This window comes from Capra hircus, chromosome 15, assembly GCF_001704415.2.
Source record: "Capra hircus breed San Clemente chromosome 15, ASM170441v1, whole genome shotgun sequence".
NCBI lineage: Eukaryota > Metazoa > Chordata > Mammalia > Artiodactyla > Bovidae > Capra > Capra hircus.
The window spans coordinates 65,378,813-65,398,487 of record NC_030822.1 but is presented as its reverse complement, the minus strand read 5'-3'; the positions used below and the strand labels follow the sequence as shown (position 1 = coordinate 65,398,487).

General features: G+C 39.5%; 1 protein-coding gene across 2 annotated transcripts in view; it reads right to left on the bottom strand.

Moving 5' to 3' along the window:
- ALKBH8 (alkB homolog 8, tRNA methyltransferase) overlaps positions 1 to 19,675 on the bottom strand; it is a 126,806-nt gene that overhangs the window by 53,018 nt on the left and 54,113 nt on the right. For both annotated transcript variants that reach the window (XM_018059848.1, XM_013969562.2), the window contains one exon: positions 12,405 to 12,511. In XM_018059848.1, coding sequence (XP_017915337.1) covers positions 12,405 to 12,511 — 107 coding nt within the window. The remainder of the gene's footprint in view (positions 1 to 12,404; positions 12,512 to 19,675) is intronic.

Sequence of the window (19,675 nt, the reverse complement as noted above, 5' to 3'; positions counted from 1 at the left end):
ATGCCTTTGAGTCTGTGGTTCTTCTCTCTTCTTTTATCTGTCCTCTAGTAGATGATGCTAAGTGTGGCTTATATAAGATTCCTGATGGAGGGACTGGGTGGGGAAAACTGGGTCTTCCTCTGGTGGGCAGGGCTTTACTCAGTAAAGCTAGAATCCAATTATCTGCTGATGGGTGGGGTTTTGCTCCCTCCCTGTTGGTTGTTTGGCCTGAGGTGACCCATTCTGGGGTCTATGAATTCTATGTTAGGGTTAATGGTGACCTCCAAGAGGGCTTACACCAAGGGGCATCTTCCAGGACTGCTGCTGCCAGTGCCCCTATCCTTGTGGCAAGCCCTTGCTCACCCATGCCTCCACAGGAGACTGCCTAACACTAGCAGGTAGATCTGGCTCAGTCTCCTGTGAGGTCACTCCTCCTTTCCCTTGGGTCTTGGTGCAAGCAAAACTTCGTGCCCTCAAAGAGTAGAGTCTCTGTTTCCCCCAGTCCTGTGGAAGTCCTATAATCAAATTCTGCTGGCCTTAAGGTCAGATTCCCTGGGGATCCCCATTCTTTGTTAGATCCCCAAGCTGGAAAGCCTGTCATGGGGCTCAGAACCTTCACAACAGTCGGAGAATTTCTTCAGTGTTACTGTTCTCTAGTTTGTGACTTGCTCACTCAGTGGGTATGGGATTGGATTTTATTGCAATTGCACTCCTCCTACTATCTCACTGTGGCTTCTTCTCTGGACGTAGGGTATCTTTTTTTGATGGGTTTCAACATCCTCCTGTCGATGGCTGTTCAAGAATTCAAAACAGTTGCAATTTTGGTGCTCTTGCAGGAGGAGATCAGTACACACCCTTCCATTCCACCATCTTAAACCGGAAGTCCTCAATCACATATGATTTTTATTGCTTTCTCTTGTATTATTATACTAAGACGTCCAATATAATATTAAATAGAAGTGATGAGAGTAAAATCCCAGCCTTTTCAATATTTTAGGAAAAAGCATTCAATATTTTATTATTAACTGTGATACTGCCCATGGGTTTTTCACAGATGCTCTTTAATCACACTTAAGAACTTTCCTTCTTATCTGGTTTGCCAAGTTTTTATCATGAGTGGATGCTAAATTCTATCAAAATATATTTTCTGCATCAATCAAGATGATTATTTTTTCTCTTTTATTCTTTGACTTCCAACTGTTAAACCAATCTTGCAACTCTGGGATAAATTCCACTTAGTCTTGATGTATTTTCATTTTTATATATTTCAGGTTTGAATTTTCTAATAATTGGTCACAAACTTTTACAATCTCTGAGAGATATTGGTATGCAATTTCCTTTTTTGTAATGTCCTTGACAAATTTTGCTGTCAGGATAGTGCCAGCTTAATAAAACAAGTTGTAAGAACAGCTCATTTAAAGGAGTTCATGCTGAAGGCAATATTTTAGAAGAAAAACAAACAGTGTCTGAAATTATATGACTGTTACTCTGATAGCTGAAAATGATTAAAACTAAAATACTGAACAAAGAACAAAATTAAGTTATTTTATAACAATGAATATCTTGAAACTCATATTAGGAATTCTCTCTTAGGTACTAAATAGCTGGAGAAAAGAATGGCAAACCACTTCAGTATTCTTGCCTAGAGAACCCCATGAACAGGATGAAAAGGCAAAATGATAGGATACTGAAAGAGGAACTCCCCAGGTCAGTGGGTGCCCAATATGCTACTGGAGATCACTGGAGAAATAACTCCAGAAAGAATGAAGGGATGGAGCCAAAGCAAAAACAATACACACTTGTGGATGTGACTGGTGATAGAAGCAAGGTCCAATGCTGTAAGAGCAATATTGCATAGGAACCTGGAATGTCAGGTCCATGAATCAAGGCAAATTGGAAGTGGTCAAACAGCAGATGGCAAGAGCGAACGTCGATATTCTAGGAATCAGCGAACTAAAATGGACTGGAATGGGTGAATTTAACTCAGATGACCATTATATCTACTACTGTGAGCAGGAGTCCCTCAGAAGAAATGGAGTAGCCATCATGGTCAACAAAAGAGTCCGAAATGCAGTACTTGGATGCAATCTCAAAAATGACAGAATGATCTCTGTTCGTTTCCAAGGCAAACCATTCAATATCACGGTAATCCAAGTCTATGCCCCGAACAGTAACGCTGAAGAAGCTGAAGTTGGAAGGGTTCTATGAAGACTGACAAGACATTTTAGAACTAACATCCAGAAAATATGTCCTTTTCATTATAGGGGACTGGAATGCAAAAGGAGGAAGTCAAGAAACACCAGGAATAACAGGCAAATTTGGCCTTGGAATGCAAAATGAAACAGGGCAAAGACTAATAGAGTTTTGCCAAGAAAATGCACTGCTCATAGCAAACACCCTCTTCCAACAACACAAGAGAAGACTCTACACATGGACATCACCAGATGGTCAACACTGAAATCAGACTGATTATATTCTTTGCAGCCAAAGATGGAGAAGCTCTATACAGTCAACAAAAACAAGACCAGGAGCTGACTGTGGCTCAGACCATGAACTCCTTATTGCCAAATTCAGACTTAAATTGAAGAAAGTAGGGAAGACCACTAGACCATTCAGGTATGACCTACATCAAGTCCCTTATGATTTTACAGTGGAAGTGAGAAATAGATTTAAGGGCCTAGATCTGATAGATAGAGTGCCTGATGATCCACGGACGGAGGTTCCTGACATTGTACAGGAGACAGGGATCAAGACCATCCCCATGGAAAAGAAATGCAAGAAAGCAAAATGGCTGTCTGGGGAGGCCTTTCGCTTCTCTTCCTTTTCTCTGTGAAAAGAAGAGAAGCAAAAAGCAAAGGAGAAAAGGAAAGATATAAGCATCCAAAAGCAGAGTTCCAAAGAATAGCAAGAAGAGATAAAAAAGCCTTCCTCAGCGATCAATGCAAAGAAATAGAGGAAAACAACAGAATAGGAAAGACTAGAGATCCTCTTCAAGAAAATTAGAGATATCAAGGGAAAATTTCATGCAAAGATGGGCACAATAAAGGACAGAAACAGTATGGACCTAGCAGAAGCAGAAGATATTAAGAAGAAATGGAAAGAATACACAGAAGAACTGTACAAAAAAGATCTTCATGACCCAGATAATCACGATGGTGTGATCACTCACCTAGAGCCAGACATCCTGGAATGTGAAGTCAAGTGGGCTTTAGAAAGCATCACTACAAACAAAGCTAGTGGAGGTGATGGAATTCCAGTTGAGCCATTTCAAATCCTGAAAGATCATGTTGTGAAAGTGCTGCACTCAATATGCCAGCAAATTTGGAAAACTCAGCAGTGGCCACAGGACTGGAAAAGGTCAGTTTTCATTCCAATGCAAAAGAAAGGCAATGCCAAAGAATGCTCAAACTACCACACAATTGTACTCATCTCACACACTAATAAAGTGCAAAATTCTCCAAGCCAGGCTTCAGCAATACGTGAACCATGAACTTCCTGATGTTCAAGCTGGTTTTAGAAAAGCCAGAGGAGCCAGAGATCAAATTGCCAACATCCACTGGATCATGGAAAAAGCAAGAGTTCTAGAAAAACATCTATTTCTGCTTTATTGACTATACCAAAGCCTTTGACTGTGTGGATCATAATAAACTGTGGAAAATTCTGAAAGAGATGGGAATACCAGACCACCTGACCTGCCTCTTGAGAAATTTGTATGCGGGTCAGGAAGCAACAGTTAGAACTGGACATGGAACAACAGATTGGTTCCAAATAGCAAAAGGAGTACGTCAAGGCTGTATATTGTCCCCCTGCTTATTTAACTTATATGCAGAGTATATCATGAGAAATGCTGGGCTGGAAGAAGTACAAGCTGGGATCAAGATTGTCAGGAGAAAAATCAATAACCTCAGATATGCAGATGACACCACCCTTATGGCAGAAAGTGAAGAGAAACTAAAAAGCCTCTTGATGAAAGTGAAAGAGGAGAGTGAAAAAGTTGGCTTAAAGCTCAACATTCAGAAAATGAAGATCATGGCATCTGGTCCCATCACTTCATGGGAAATCGATGGGGAAACAGTGGAAACAGTGTCAGACTTTACACTGCAGATGGTGACTGCAGCCATGAAATTAAAAGATGCTTACTCCTTGGAAGAAAAGTTATGACCAACCTAGATAGCATATTGAAAACCAGAGACATTACTTTGCCAACAAAGGTCCGTCTAGTCAAGGCTATGGTTTTTCCAGTGGTCATGGATGGATGTGAGAGTTGGACTGTAAAGAAAGCTGAGTGCCAAAGAATCGATACTTTTGAACTGTGGTTTTGGAGAAGACTCTTGAGAATCTCTTGGACTGCAACAAGATCCAACCAGTCCATTCTGAAGGAGATCAACCCTGGGATTTCTTTGGAAAGAATGATGCTAAAGCTGAAACTCCACTACTTTGGCCACCGCATGCGAAGATTTAACTCATTGGAAAAGACTCTGATGCTGGGAGGGATTGGGGGCAGGAGGAGAAGGGGACAACTGAGGATGAGATGACTGGATGGCATTACTGACTCGATGGACCTGAGTCTGAGTGAACTCCGGGAGTTGGTGATGGACTGGGAGGCCTGGCATGCTGCAATTCATGAGGTCACAAAGAGTCAGACACGACTGAGCGACTGACCTGAACTGAACTGATGGCTCTCTGAAGTCAATTATTTCAGTTGCCTAGAGTTAAATCTTAGGCAAAGGTCAAGCAGTACTTAGTGCTTTTGGAACCAATCTCAGACTTTGGGGAATAGGCAATCTATATGTTAAAAATAATTATTTAAATATCTCTGAACATCTTTTTTTCCCCTGTACTCAAATTATAATCCAGTTAGGAAAACATTAAATAAAAAGATAAAAACATTATTATAAATTTAAATAATAGTTCAATACGATAGAAAAGATAGCACAAGCCAGTAGGAGGCAACACAGTCTTTAGGAGTTAAGGGAGAAATTATTTCAGGCTATTGTCATCAGAAAAAACTTTATATATTATAAAGGAAACAAACAAACAAATAAGTTGAGCTATATGTTAAAAAGAAGTGAATTGAAAGGAAAAGGAAATTTATTCCATTAAGAGTTGACAAAAGTGTGAAGGCTACAAGGCACCTGCATAAATTCAGATGAAAGGGAACAAACGAATTTAGTTGTAACAGTATGGTTAAGAGCATAGATCCTGAAGGCAGACTCTGATCTTGTCTCTGCCCTTGACTCGTTTCACAACTTTGTACAAGTTATGGAACCTCTTTATGCTCCAATTTCCTTTAAAAAGGTGGGCAAAACCATGAAAAAACTTTCCAGTGTGATTATATCAGTTACATGAGTTAATGTATGTAAAGCTTTCAGACAGTATCTAGCACAAAGGGCTCCAAAAATAATTTAAAAGAAGAGCTCACACAGATTCATGAACTAACTGAACCCAAGGCTAGTCTAATAACATAAATGAGTGAAGCAGGTAGACTTTAGAAATACACTGTTTGCCATTAAATACATAGGAACTGTCTTCATTTCAAAAAAATTAAGCATTCTCTTCCATTTTTCTTAAAACACACATTCCTATTCCTTCTAGCTTTTCCCCCCACTTCTAAAACAGATATGTTTAAGAAATAATTTTCATTTAAGTCTGTGATAAAGACATAAGTATGAGCACAGTGATGAATGACAACAGATACTCAGTCATACTGCAGGCAATCATAGAAAGCGGTAGGAACCCTAGAGAACCTGAAAATATAGTTGCACCTAAAGAAGGCCATTGATAGTCTCAGCTACTGCTGTCAAAAGATACTGTGGTCTAATGTTTTCAGATGTTGTCAAATTTCAAAAGAAGCTGAAAATTTAGATTCCTGTAAAAGCTGCTGATACTCATATATAATCATTTTTTAAAAATTCTACAGTGTTGACTACCAGTGCCCTAGCTAAACAGTTTGACTGCTATATTCTCATGTTCTGCCAGTCTGCCATCTCTGCTTTAGTGCATAGTAACTAGAACAGTAAACTTAACTATATCCAATCAAAAGTGTTTGGGGACTTCCCTGGTGGCATAGTGGATGGGACTCCACCTGCCAGTGCAGTAGACACAGGTTCAATACCTGGTACGGGAGGATTCCACATGCCTCAGAGCAACTAGGCCCATGTGCCACAACTATTGAGCCTGTGTGTCATAACTACTGAAGCCCATGTTTCAAATACTGAATCCTGCACACCTAGAGCCTGTGCTCTGCAACAAGAAAAACCACCACAATGAATAGTCCAAGCACTGCAACAAACAGGAGATCCCACTCTCCACAACTAAAGAAAGTCTGCACAAAAAGCAACAAAGACCCAGTGAAGCCACACACACACACACACACACAAAAGTGTTTGAACTGGATGTGCGAATCAATCTTCTTCAGTGGTGCTTTCTAGTGCTTTTTTAGCACAGATCAAAATATTTTTAATCAGTTTATTTCTGGAGTTTATATGTATTTTTAGTACACTAAGTGTGCTTCTTTGATTAATTCTCCCTTCCACTCAAATTCCAAGGAACCTTCCAATAGTTGACACACCATTTGTTTGGTCAGTCTCTCTCTGTTCCCATCACTGTCTCTTTCCTTCACTTTTCTCCCTTCTTCTCTCTTTTTTCTTAACACACACATACATACACACACGCACAGGCAGGATAAACCCAAGGAGGAAAACACCGAGACACACAGTAATCAAACAGACAAAAATTAAAGACAGATTAATGAAACAACAAATAACATACAAGGGAACTTCCATCAGGCTACCAACTGATTCCTCAATAGAAACTCTACAACCCAAAAGGGAATGGCATGATATATTTAAAGTGATGAAAGGAAAGAACCTACAACCAAGAATACTCTACCCAGCAAAACTCTCCTTCAGATTTGATGGAGAAATCAAAACTTTACAGACAGGTAACAGTTAAGAGAATTCAGCACCACCAAACCAGCTTTACAACAAACACTAAAGGAATTTCTCTAGGAAGAAAACACAAGAGAAGGAAAAGACCTGCAGAAAGTAATCCCAAAACAATTAGAAAAATGGTAATAGGATCATACACATTGATACATATCTTAAATGTAAATGGATTAAATGCACCAACCAAAAGATATAGACTGGCTGGGTGGATGAAAACATGTGCATGTATACAATTCTATGTATCACATCATTCTGCTTGACCCTCCCAAATTGGATGTAATTATTTTAAATTGTTAAGTTAATCATGTTTGCATTATGGTTTGCAAGTGCAACTTTTATTTTTTGTCTGGCTATTGATTGTGAAAACTGATATACATCTTTTACTTTTGTGATTATGTAACTATTGCTTACTTAATACTATTGTATCATGATTGGTCAACAGAAAAACAACAGAACTCTATATGACCAAAACTAGGATCTAATAGAAAAATTTGTAATCAATTTTTAAAATCCAGATGCATATCAGAAAACTCTTGAAATTTTCTGAAAAATACAAATGCTCAGTTAGTTCAGTCTTTCAGTCATGTCTGACTCTTTGCAACCACATACACTGCAGCACACCAGCATTCCATTTGTCACCAACTCCCAGAGCTTGCTCAAATTCATGTCCCTCAAGTTGGTGATGCCATCCAACCATCTCATCCTCTGCCATCTCCTTCTCCTCCTGTCTGCAATCTTTCCCATCATCAGGGTCTTTTCAGTGAGTCAGTTCTTCACATCAAGTGGCCAAAGTATTGGAGCTTCACCTTCAGCATCAGTCCTTCCAATGAATATTCAGGCCTGATATCCTTTAGGAGTGATTGGTTTGATCTCTTTGCTGTCCAAGGGACTCTCAAGGGTCTTCTCTAATGCCACAGTTCAAAAGGATCAATTCTTTGACATTCAGCTTTCTTTATGGTCCAACTCTCATATCTATACATGACTACTGGAAAAACTATAGCTTTGACTAGACAGACCTTTGTCAGTGAAGTAATGTCTCTGCTTTTTAACATGCTGTCTAGGTTTGTCATAGCTTTTCTTCCAAGGAACAAGTGTCTCTTAATTTAATGGCTGCAGTCACCATCTGTAGTGATTTGGAGCCCAAGAAGATAGAGTCTGTCACTGTTTCCATTGTTTACCCAGCTATTTGCCATGAAGTGATGGGACTGGATGCCATGATCTTCGTTTTTTGAATGTTGAGTTTTAAGCCAACTTTTTCACTCTCCTCTTTCACACTTCATCAAGAGGCTCTTTAGTTCTTCGTCACTTTCTGCAATAAGGCTGGTATCATCTGTATTTCTGAGATTATTGATATTTTTCCCAGAAACCCTGATTCCACCTTGTGCTTCATCCAGCCAGGCATTATGCATGGGTACTCTGCATATAAGTTAAATAAGCAGGGTAACAATGTACAGTCTTGACATACTCCTTTCCCAATCTGGAACCAGTCTATTGTTCCATATCCTTCTTGACCTGCATAGATATTTCTCAGGAGGCAGGTAATGTGGTCTGGTATTCCCATCTCTTTAACAGTTTCCACAGGTGGTTGTGATCCACACAGTCAAAGGTTTTAGCATAGCCAATAAAGCAGAAGTAGGTGTTTTTCTAGAACTCTCTTGCTCTATGATCCAAAGGATCTGGTAATTTGATCTCTGGTTCCTCTGCCTTTTCTAAATCCAGCTTGAACATCTGGAAGGTCTTGGTTCACATACTGTTGAAGCCTAGCTTGAAGGATTTTGAGCATGACCTTGTTAGCATGTGAAGTGAGTGCAACTGTGCAGTAGGTTAAACATTCTTGGCATTGCTCTTCTTTGGGATTGGAATGAAAACTGACCATTTACAGTCCTATGGTCACTGCTGAGTTTTCCAAATTTGCTGGCATATGGAGTGCAGCACTTTAACAGCATCATCTTTCAGGATTTGAAATAGCTTAGCTAAAATTCCATCACCTCCACTAGCTTTGTTTGTAGTGATGCTATCCTAAGGCCCGCTTGATTTCATACTCCAAGATGCCTGGCTCTAGGTGAGTGATCACACCACCCTGGTTATCTGGATCATTAAGATCTTTTTTGTATACTTCTGTGTATTCTAACCACCTTTGCTTAATATCTTCTGCTTCTGCTAGGTCCATACTGTTTCTGTCCTTTATTGTGCCCATCTTTGCATGAAATATTAACTTTGTATCTCTAATATTCCTAAAAAGATCTCTAGTCTTTCCCATTGTTTTCTTCTATTTCTTTGCATTGATTGCTGAGGAAGGCTTCTTTACCTCTCCTTGCTATTCTCTGGAACTCTGCATTCAGATGAGTATTTATTTCCTTTTCTCCTTTGCCTTTCGTATTTTCAAAATTACAGGAACACTTTAAACTGTTGGATCAAATCACCATTTTCAATTGCTGAAAGTGAAAAATATTTTAAATGGCTGTGAAAAAAAAAATCAGGCAAATTTAATCTTTAGTACACAAAATCAGGCTATCTGTTTTTATGGTTCATTTAGGACAGGTTACAAATTCATTTAAATGCTCATTTCTCTGAATTTTTAAAAAATGAGTCAAAAAAAGTCTCCAACCAGGGCAGCACTAATAAGTTCAGAATTCAGCAGTATTTTAAGTGACAATATATGTAAATTTTAGCAAAATGATGCTTCCACCTCAAAAGGCTGAGGATTTATTCCTGCCAAGAGTTAATAACTCATTTCATTTACATTAGATTCAATAAAAAAAAAACTCAGGGTCATTATGTAAAACAACTGGCATTCTTAAAAGTGTAAATGTCAACAAGACAAAGAAAAGTTGAAAAACTGCTTCAAATTAAAGAAGGCTAAAGAGAATTGACAACTAAATATAATGCAGGATCATGGATCAAATCCTAGATCAGATGGAAAACTTACCATGAGGTATTGAGAGACTCTCCTCAACCAAACTTTCGGCAGGTTACTCTGAGCCCAGACCACCAGACCACCTTACCTGCCACCAGAGAAATCTGTACGCAGGTCAAGAAGCAACACTTAGAACCAGATATGGAAAAACCGACTGGTTCAAAATTGGGAAAGGAATACGTCAAGGTTGTATATTATCACCTTGCTTATTTAACTTATATGCAGAGTACATCATGCAAAATGCTGGGCTGGAAGAATGAAGCACAAGCTGGAATCAAGTTTTCCAGGAAAACATCAATAACCTCTGATATGCAGATGACACCACCCTTATGGCAGAAAGAGAAGAACTAAAGAGCCTTTTGATGAAGTTGAAAGAGGAGAATGAAAAACCTGGCTTAAAATTCAACATTCAAAAAAACTAGGATCATGGCATCTGATCCCATCACTTCATAGCAAATAGATGGGGAAACAATGCAAACAGTGACAGACTTTATTTTCTTAGGCTCCAGAATTACTGCAGATGGTGACTGCAGCCATTAAATTTAAAGATACTTAATCCTTGAAAGAAAAGTTATGACAAGCCTAGACAGCATATTAAAAAGCAGAGACATTACTTCACCAACAAAGGTCCATATAGTCAAAGCTATAGTTTTTCCAATAGTCACGTATGGGTGTGAGAGTTGGACCATAAAGAAGGCTGAATGCCAAAGAAATGATGCTTTCGAACTGTAGTGTTGGAGAAGACTCTTGAGAGTCCCTTGGACTGCAACGAGATCAAACCAGTCAATCCTAAAGGAAATCAGTCCTGAATATTCATTGGAAGGACTGATGCTGAAGCTGAAACTACAATACTTTGGCACCTTATGTGAAGCACTGACTCATTGGAAAAGATGCTGATGCTGGGAAAGATTGAAGGCAGGAGGAGAAAGGGACGACAGAGGACCAGATGCACTGACTTGATGCACATGAGTTTGAGCAAGCTCTGGGAGTTGGTGATGGACAGGGAAGCCTAGCATGCTGCAGTCCATGGGGTCGCGAAGTGCTGGACATGACTGAGCTACTGAACTAAACTGACTCTGAGCCCAAATAGGACCTGTCCTTAGGCATGTCTGCTGCTGCTGCTGCTGCTGCTAAGTCGCTTCAGTCGTGTCCGACTCTTAGCGACCGCATGGACTGCAGCCCACCAGGCTCCTCCATCCATGGGATCTTCCAGGCAAGAGTACTGGAGTGGGGTGTCATTGCCTTCTTCTGGGCATGTCTAGTGCCCTATTTTAGCAAGAATCCTGTTAAGTCACAGTTTAGCCACAATCCACTATCCTCCATTATATGATCATCCTTGGTAACTGACCAAATTCCTTACACCTATCTTTCCCCCAGGTGATGTTTGACCACTGTGGCGTGCCTTCAGGAAGAATCCTATTGTAGCCAGAATTCTCCCTTCCTACTGATGTTAGTAATATTCTACCCACGCACACTGTCCCACCCTCAAGCCCGGGCTCTCTACCTATAAATCTCCATTTTTCCTTATTACATTTGAAATTGAGTCCACCGCTATACTCTCTTCCTTTATTCCAATAGTTCCTGAGTAAAATCTGTTTTTGTTGCTTTAACTACTGTCAAAGTCTGGTTTTCTTTGACAGTAGTATAAAGTGCAACTAGCAGATTTTCAAGATGGACTGCATGAGCATGATAAGAGCATTTGATTAATGTTGGACTTCCTGAATTTGAGGCACACACTGCAGTTTCGTAGAACAAGGGGCTGGAAAAGTTTTTCTGTGACAAGACCAGATAGTATGTATTTCAGGCATAGAAGGCGATCTATAGTCTCTATTACATATTCTTTTTTGTTTTTGTTCTTTACAACACTTTAAAAATGTAAAACCACTTTTAGATCAAGAGCTGTGTAAAAATAAGGGCTGAAGTTGGCTCATGAGCCACAGTTTGCCAACCCCTAATACAATGTTCCTGCTCTTTAAAAATATGCAATGAACCATGTAAAGATAAAAGGTCATCATAGCTGCAACTTCCTCTCAACAATTGAGCAAAAATAATAATAACAATAACACATTAGAGAAAAAATTATGCCAAACTTAGTGCAGACACCTGATCAGCATAGCGTACTACAGCCTAGAACTCCCGAGACTCAAGCAATCCTCCTGCCGCAGAGTCCCAAAGCTGGGACTACAGGTGTGCACCACTACATCAAGCAGAGGATTAAAGCCAAATTCTATTTCTTCCAAACTCTTTCTTTGTATTCTGTGCAGCATCAGTGGACACAGAGACAAGATTTTGGCAGCAATGAAAACAGCAAAATATTCACAATTGGTAAACCTATGTGAAAGGTGAAGGGAATTCACCATATTATGCTTACAATTTTTCTTTAAATCTGAAATTTTTTCAAAATAAAGAGTTTTTTAAAAAGCCATAGATGTCCCTGGGGAAGCCAGGACATGTGCAAGCTTCAATATGCAAGCCTGAGGCATGGTTCTGGCGGCTCAGAAAAGAATGAGACTCTCACAAGGCAAAAGGTATCCTGTCATCTGGGTCATCTCAGTACATACCCATGGGTCCAAAGGTATCTAGATTCTCCTGTCATCACCAGCAAACTCCGACAAGGCAGCATAACTGGCACTGTCATACCATCTGGGTGCTTAAAATCCATGACAATCTTGAAATACAGACAAAAGCATGAAGATCAATCAACCCAAAAAGTCATACACTCCAAAAATTAAGAGTAATTCATTGATTCTATCTTTTTAAGCTAATAGAGATTAAAACATGGTAATGCTTAGAGGAGCGCATAGCACAGTGGCTCTCAAACTTCAGTGCACATAAGAATCAACTGAATGACTAAAAGTAGGTCTACAGTAAGGCTCAGGAATCTGCATTTCTAACAATTACCTAAGGAAATTGTGATGCAGGTGGTCAGAGAAGCATTCATACTATGAAAAACATTAGTAGTCCAATTCAAGGACTTAGAATCTGAAACATTCATATCTTGGCTTTTTCACTTACTGGCCATATGATTCAGGACAACTCATTTAACACCTCTGTGTCCAGTTTCCTCAACTCTTATAGGATTGTCATAATATCTGGTACATTGTAAACACAAAAACAGTAGATATTATTATTCATGTGCAGGCATGCAAAGTCACTTCAGTCATGTCCAACTTTTTGTGACTCTCTGGACTGTAGCCTGCCAGGTTCCTTTGTCCATGGGATTCTCCAGGCAAGAATACTGCAGTGGGTTGCCATGCCTTCCTCCAGAGGATCTTCCTGACTTAGGAACTGAACCTGCATCTCTTATATCTCCTGCACAGGCAGGTGGGTTCTTTATCACTAGTGCCATGTGGGAAGCCCATTTTAGAATATTAACAATTTAAGGAGAATTAACTATTAGATGCAGGTTTTCATATAATTCATTTTTCCTTTAAAGTGACACATTTTAGACTTAAATATTTTCTTATTTATTCATTTATTTATTTGGCTGCACTGGGTCTTGGTTGCAGCACATGGGATCTAGTTTTCTGATCAGCGATTGAACCTGGGCCTCTTGAATTTGGAGCACCATCTTGGCCATGGGACCACAAGGGAAATCTCCAAATGTGAATTTTAAAAAGGCACATCAAAGGGCTAAAAAAAATTTAAGCGAACAAATCAATCCATGTGAAAAATAAATATGCCAACTAAGTATCAGTGGGATGAACATTATTTAGCATAATACCTTCATCAAAGGTAAATTTAGGACAGCACCAGGCACCAAAACAAGCATTCAGTAACTAATACCTATTAATAATAATAATGATATTGGGTAACAGATGATATACATGAAAATTCTTCATAAATTATATAGAATTATATTGATCCTTATTGCAAAATTCAGACTTAAATTGAAGAAAACAGGAAAAACCACCAGGCCATTCAGGTATGACCTAAGTCAAATACCTTATGACTATACAGTAGAAGTGACAAATAGATTCAAGGGATTAGACCTGGTAAACAGAGTGCCTGAAAAACTATGGACGGAGGTTCGTAATACTGTACAGCAGGTGGTGATCAAAACCAACCCCAAGAAAAAGAAATGCAAAAAGCAAAAATGGTTGTCTGAGGAGGCCTCACAAATAGCTGAGAAAAGTAGAGAAATGAAAGACAAAAGAGAAAAGGAAAGATACACCCATCTGAATGAAGTGTTTCAAAGAATAGCACACAGAGATAAGAAAGCCTTTTTAAGTGATTAGTGCAAAGAAACAGGGGAAAACAATGGAATGGGAAAAACTAGAGATCTTTTCAAGAAAATTAGAGATACAAAGGTAACATTTCATGCTAAGATGGGCACAATAAAGGACAAAAATGGTATGGATCTAATAGAAGCAGAAGATATTGAGATGAGGTAGCAAGAAAACACAGAAGAACTGTACAACAAAGTCTTAATGACCCAGATAACCACGATGGTGTGATCAATCACCAACAGCCAGACATCCTGGAGCATGAAGGCAAGCAGTCCTTAGGAAGCATTACTACAAACAAAGCTAGGGGAGGTGATGGAATTCCATTTGAGCTATTTCAAATCCTAAAAGATGATACTGTTAAAGTGCTACACTCCATATACCAACAAATTTGGAAAACTCAGCAGTGGCCACAGGACTGGAAAAGGTCAGTTTTCATTCTAATCCCAAAGAAGGGCTTGCCCTTCTGCACAGTTGCACTCACTTCACATACTAGCAAGATCATGCTCAAAACCCTTCAAGCTAGGCTTCAACAGTATGTGAACCAAGAACTTCCAGATGTACAAGCTGGATTTAGAAAAGGCAGAGGAACCAGAGATCAAATTGCCAACAACCACTGGATCATAGAAAAAGCAAGGGAATTTCAGAAAAAACATCTACTTCTGCTTCACTGACTATGCTAAAGCCTTTGACTTTCCACAACAACATGTGGAAAATTCTTAAAGAGATGGGAAAACCAGACCATCCTACCGGCCTCCTGTGAAACCTGTGTGTGGGTCAAGAAGCAACCGTTAGAACCAACCGGACATGGAAAAACAAACTGGTTCCAAATTGGGAAAGGAGTATGTCAAGGCTGTATACTGTCACCAGCTTATTTAACTTCTATGCAGAGCACATCATGCAAAATGCTGGGCTGGATGAAGCATAAGCTGGAATCAAGATTTCTGGGAGGAATATCAATAACTTCAGATATGCTGATGACACCACCCTAATAACAGAAAGTGAAGAAAAATTAATGAGCCTCTTGATGAAGTGTGAAAGAGGAGAGTGAGAAAGCTGGCTTAAAATTCAACATTCAAAAATCTAAGATCTAAAAGAAAAACGGAAAACGAAGATCATGGCATCTGGTCCCATCACTTTATGGCAAGCAGATAGGGAAAAAATGAAAACAGTGACAGAATTTATTTTCTTGGGCTCCAAAATCACTGAAGACAGTGATCACTATCATGAAATTAAAAGACACTTGCCTCCTTGAAAGAAAAGCTATGACCAACCTAGACAGCATATTAAAAAGCAGAGTCATCACTTTGCCAACAAATGTCCATATAGTCAAAGCTATGGTTTTTCCAGTAGTCATGTATGGATGTGAGAGTTGGACCATAAGGAAGGCTGAGTGCCAAAGAATCAATGCTTTTGAATCTGTGGTGCTGAGAAGACTCCTGAGAGTCCCTTGGACAATAAAGAGATCAAACCACTCAACCCTAAAGGAAATCAGTCCTGAGTATTTACTGGAAGGACTGATGCTGAAGCTGAAGCTCCAACACTTTGACCACTTGATGAAAAGAGCCAATTCACTGGAAAAGACATTGACACTGGGAAAGATTGAGGGCAGGAAGAGAAGGGGGTGACAGAGGATGAGACAGTTGGATGGCATCACTGACTCAAGGGACATGAGTCTGAGCAAACTCCAGGAGATAGTGAAGGACAGGGAACTCTGGTATGTTAGTCCATGGTGTTGCAAAGAGTTGTAAATGAGTGAACGACTGAACAACAATAATACTGGTCTAAAAAACCCTGTCTTTTTCACTTTCTCATATGCCCTTTCAAACTAAGTATGGAAAATAAAGTATGATGATAGAACTTAGTTTTCCAATTACCTGTTCCAAATGATGACACATAATTCCAAACAGTCCATAAAGCATTCTCCACACTCCAAAAGCATTCTATTTTAAAAACACTGTAGATAAATTATGTTTTGGACATGAAATGTACTGAAACCTGCAACTTCCCTGAAAGGTGTAACTAAAAGAAGATGGGCCAACAGACTGAGGATCAATAGATGAACAGACATTTAATAAAGGAGATATATTAAAATGTTAACTGTAGTATCTAGGTGGTGAATTTAAACAGGTTTACTGTATAATATGATTAACTTTTCTGTCTAAAAAATTTCATTTTTAAATGTTGAAAAAAGGGGAGAAAGTACCACTGTAGCCCATTTTTAAGCAAACATACATATAGGCTTTAATTTTCTGAATAAACACTAAGGTCCACAAAAAAGAAACAATAATAGATTATTATTAATTTGGCTCAGTGGTAAAGAATCTACCTGCAATGCAGGAGACACAGGAGATGTGGGTTCCATCCCTGGGTCGAATTCCTGGGTTGGGAGGATCCCTGGAGGAGGAAATGGAAACCCACTCCAGTATTCTTGCCTGAAAAAAACCCCTAGAGAGGAGCCTGGAGGGCTACAGTCCAAATGGTCGCAAAGAGTCAGACACAACTGAGCACTGAGCACACACAAACATTAATTCCTTCATTAGAGATGATCAGCTATGACTCAAAGGAATGAAATCAATCTGGGTGAAAACGCTTGATGGGAAAATATCATCAAGTACTACACTCAGACTCTACAGTTTTATCACTTCAGTCCAGTCGCTCAGTCACGTCTGACTCTGCAAACCCAAGGACTGAAGAACCCCAGGCCTCCCTGTCCATCACCAACTCCCAGAGCTAGCTCAAGCTCATGTCCATCGAGTCAGTGATGCCATCCAACCATTTCACCCTCTGTTGACCCCTTCTCCTCCTGCCCTCAATCTTTCTCAGCATCAGGGTCTTTTCAAATGAGTCAGTTCTTTGCACCAGGTGGCCAAAGTATTGGAGTTTCAGCTTCAGCATCATCCTTCCAATGAATATTCAGGACTGATTTGCCTTAGAACTTACTGGTTTGATCTCCTTGCAGTCCAAGGGACTCTCAAGAGTCTTCTCCAACACGAGAGTTCAAAAGCATCAATTCTTATGCACTCTGCTTTCTTGATAGTCCAACTTTCACATCCACACATGACAACAGGAGAAACCATAGCTTTGACTAGATGGACCTTTCTTGGCAAACTAATCTCTGCTTTCTAATATGCTGTCTACGTTGGTCATAGTTTTTCTTCCAAGGAACAAGTATCTTTTAATTTGATGGCTACAGTCACCATCTGCAGTGATTTGGGAGCCCCCAAAATTAAGTCTGTCACTGTTTCCATTGTTTCCCCATCTATTTGCCATGAAGAGATGGGACTGCATGCCATGATCTTAGTTTTCTGAATGCTGAGCTTTAAGTCTGGTTTTTCACTCTCCTCTTTCATTTTCATCAAGAGACTCTTTAGTTCTTCTTCTCTTTCTGCCATAAGGGTGGTGTTATCTGTGTATGAGGTTATTGATATTTCTCCCAGCAATCTTGATTCCAGCTTCTGCTACATGCAGCCAGGCATTTCCCATGATGTACTCTGCATAGAAGTTAAATAATAAGGAAGGTGACAAAATATAGCATTGACATGCTCCTTTCCCAATTTGGAACCAGTCTCTTGTTCCATTTCAAGTTCTAATTGTTGCTTCTTGAACTGCATACATATTTCTCAGGAGGCAAGTAAGGTGGTCTGGTATTCCTATCTCTTGAAGAATTTTCCACAGTTTGTTGTAAACCACACAGTCAAAGCCTTGGGCATAGTCAATGAAGAAGCAGTAGATTTTTTCTGGAACTCTCTTGCTTTTGTGATGATCCAACAGAAGTTCACAATTTGATCTCTGGTTCCTCTGCCTTTTTTAAATACAGCCTGAACATACAGGAGTTCACAGTTCATATACTGTTGAAGCCTGGCTGGGAGAATTTTGAGCATTACTTTGCTAGCATGTGAGATGAGTCCAATTGTACAGTAGTTTAACATTCTTTGGCATTGCCTTTCTTTGGGATTGGAATGAAAACTGACCTTTTCCAGTCCTGTGGCCACTGTTGAGTTTTCCAAATTTACTGACATATTGAGTGCAGCACTTTCACAGCATCATCTTTTAGGATATGAAGTAGCTCAACTGAGATTCCATCACCTCCACTAGCTTTGTTTGTAGTGATGCTTCCTCAGGCCCACTTGACTTCACATTTCAGGATGTCTGGCTCTAGGTGAGTGATCATATCATCCTGGTTATCTGGGTCATGAAGAGCTTTTTTGTATAGTTTTCTGTGTATTCTTGCCACCTCTTCTCTTAATATCTTCTGCTTCTGTTAGGTCCATACCGTTTCTGTCCTTTATTGAACCCATCTTTGCATGAAACATTCCCTTGGTATCTCTAATTTTCTTGAAGAGATCTCTAGTCTTTCCCATTCTATTGTTTTCCTCTATTTCTTTGCACTGATCACTGAGGAAGGATTTCTTGTCTCTCCTTCCTATTCTTTAGAACTCTGCATTCAGATGGGTATATCTTTCCTTTTCTCCTTTGACTTTTGCTTCTCTTCTGAACAGAGATCATTCTGTTGTTTTTGAGATTGCACCCACGTACTGCATTTCAGACTCATTTGTTGACTATGAGGCTATTCCATTTCTTCTAAGGGATTCTTCTGAGTTAAATTCATCCATTCCAGTCCATTTGAATTCACTGATTCCTAAAGTCAATATTCACTCTTGCCAACTCCTGTCTGACCTCTTGTAATTTACCTTGATTCATGGACCTAACACTCCAGGTTCCTATGCAATATTGTTTTTTACATCATCAAACTTTATTTCCATCACCAGTCACATCCACAATTGGGTGTTGTTTTTGCTTTGGCTCCATCTCTTTGTTCTTTCTGGAGTTATTTCTCCACTCTTTTCCAGTAACATATTGGGCACCTACCAACGTGGGGAACTAATCTTTCAGTGTCTTGTCTTTTTGCCTTTTCATACTTTTCATGGGGTTCTCAAGGCAAGAATACTGAAGTGGTTTGCCATTGCCTTCTCCAGTGGACCATGTTTTGTCAAAACTATCTACCATGAACTGCCTGTTTTGGATGGCCCTACACGGCACTGCTCATAGTCTCACTGAGTTAGACAAGGCTGTGGTCCATGTGATCAGTTTGATTAGTTTTCTGTAATTCTGGTTTTCATTCTGTCAGCCACCTGATGGATAAGGATAAGAGGCTTATCAAAGCTTCCTGATCAGAGAGACTGACTGTGGGGGAAACTGGGTCTTGTTCTCATGGGCAGGGCCATGCTCAGTAAATCTTTAAGCCAATTTTGTTGATGGACGGGGCTGTGTTCCCTCCCTGTCATGGTCTCAGGTCAAACAACTGGGAGGGAATATTATAAAATCTATAATATTTTTCTGAAAACATTGCTTGTTAAAGACCAAAAAAAAAAAAAAAGAGAGAGAGAGACTTTTTCAAATGTTTATTAAGGATTCACAATCAACAATCCTTGCCAGCAACTGCTGAATCATTCTGCCCTGTAACAGCTTTGCTCCAATGGAAGTTTTTCCAATTATTCTTTTTGGTTTTACATATTTTATTTTCTGAGTCAATAAAGATCAAGTTCGCAGCAAGCTCATGATGAGACAGAAAGAAACCCAACAGGACACAATCACTGTAACAA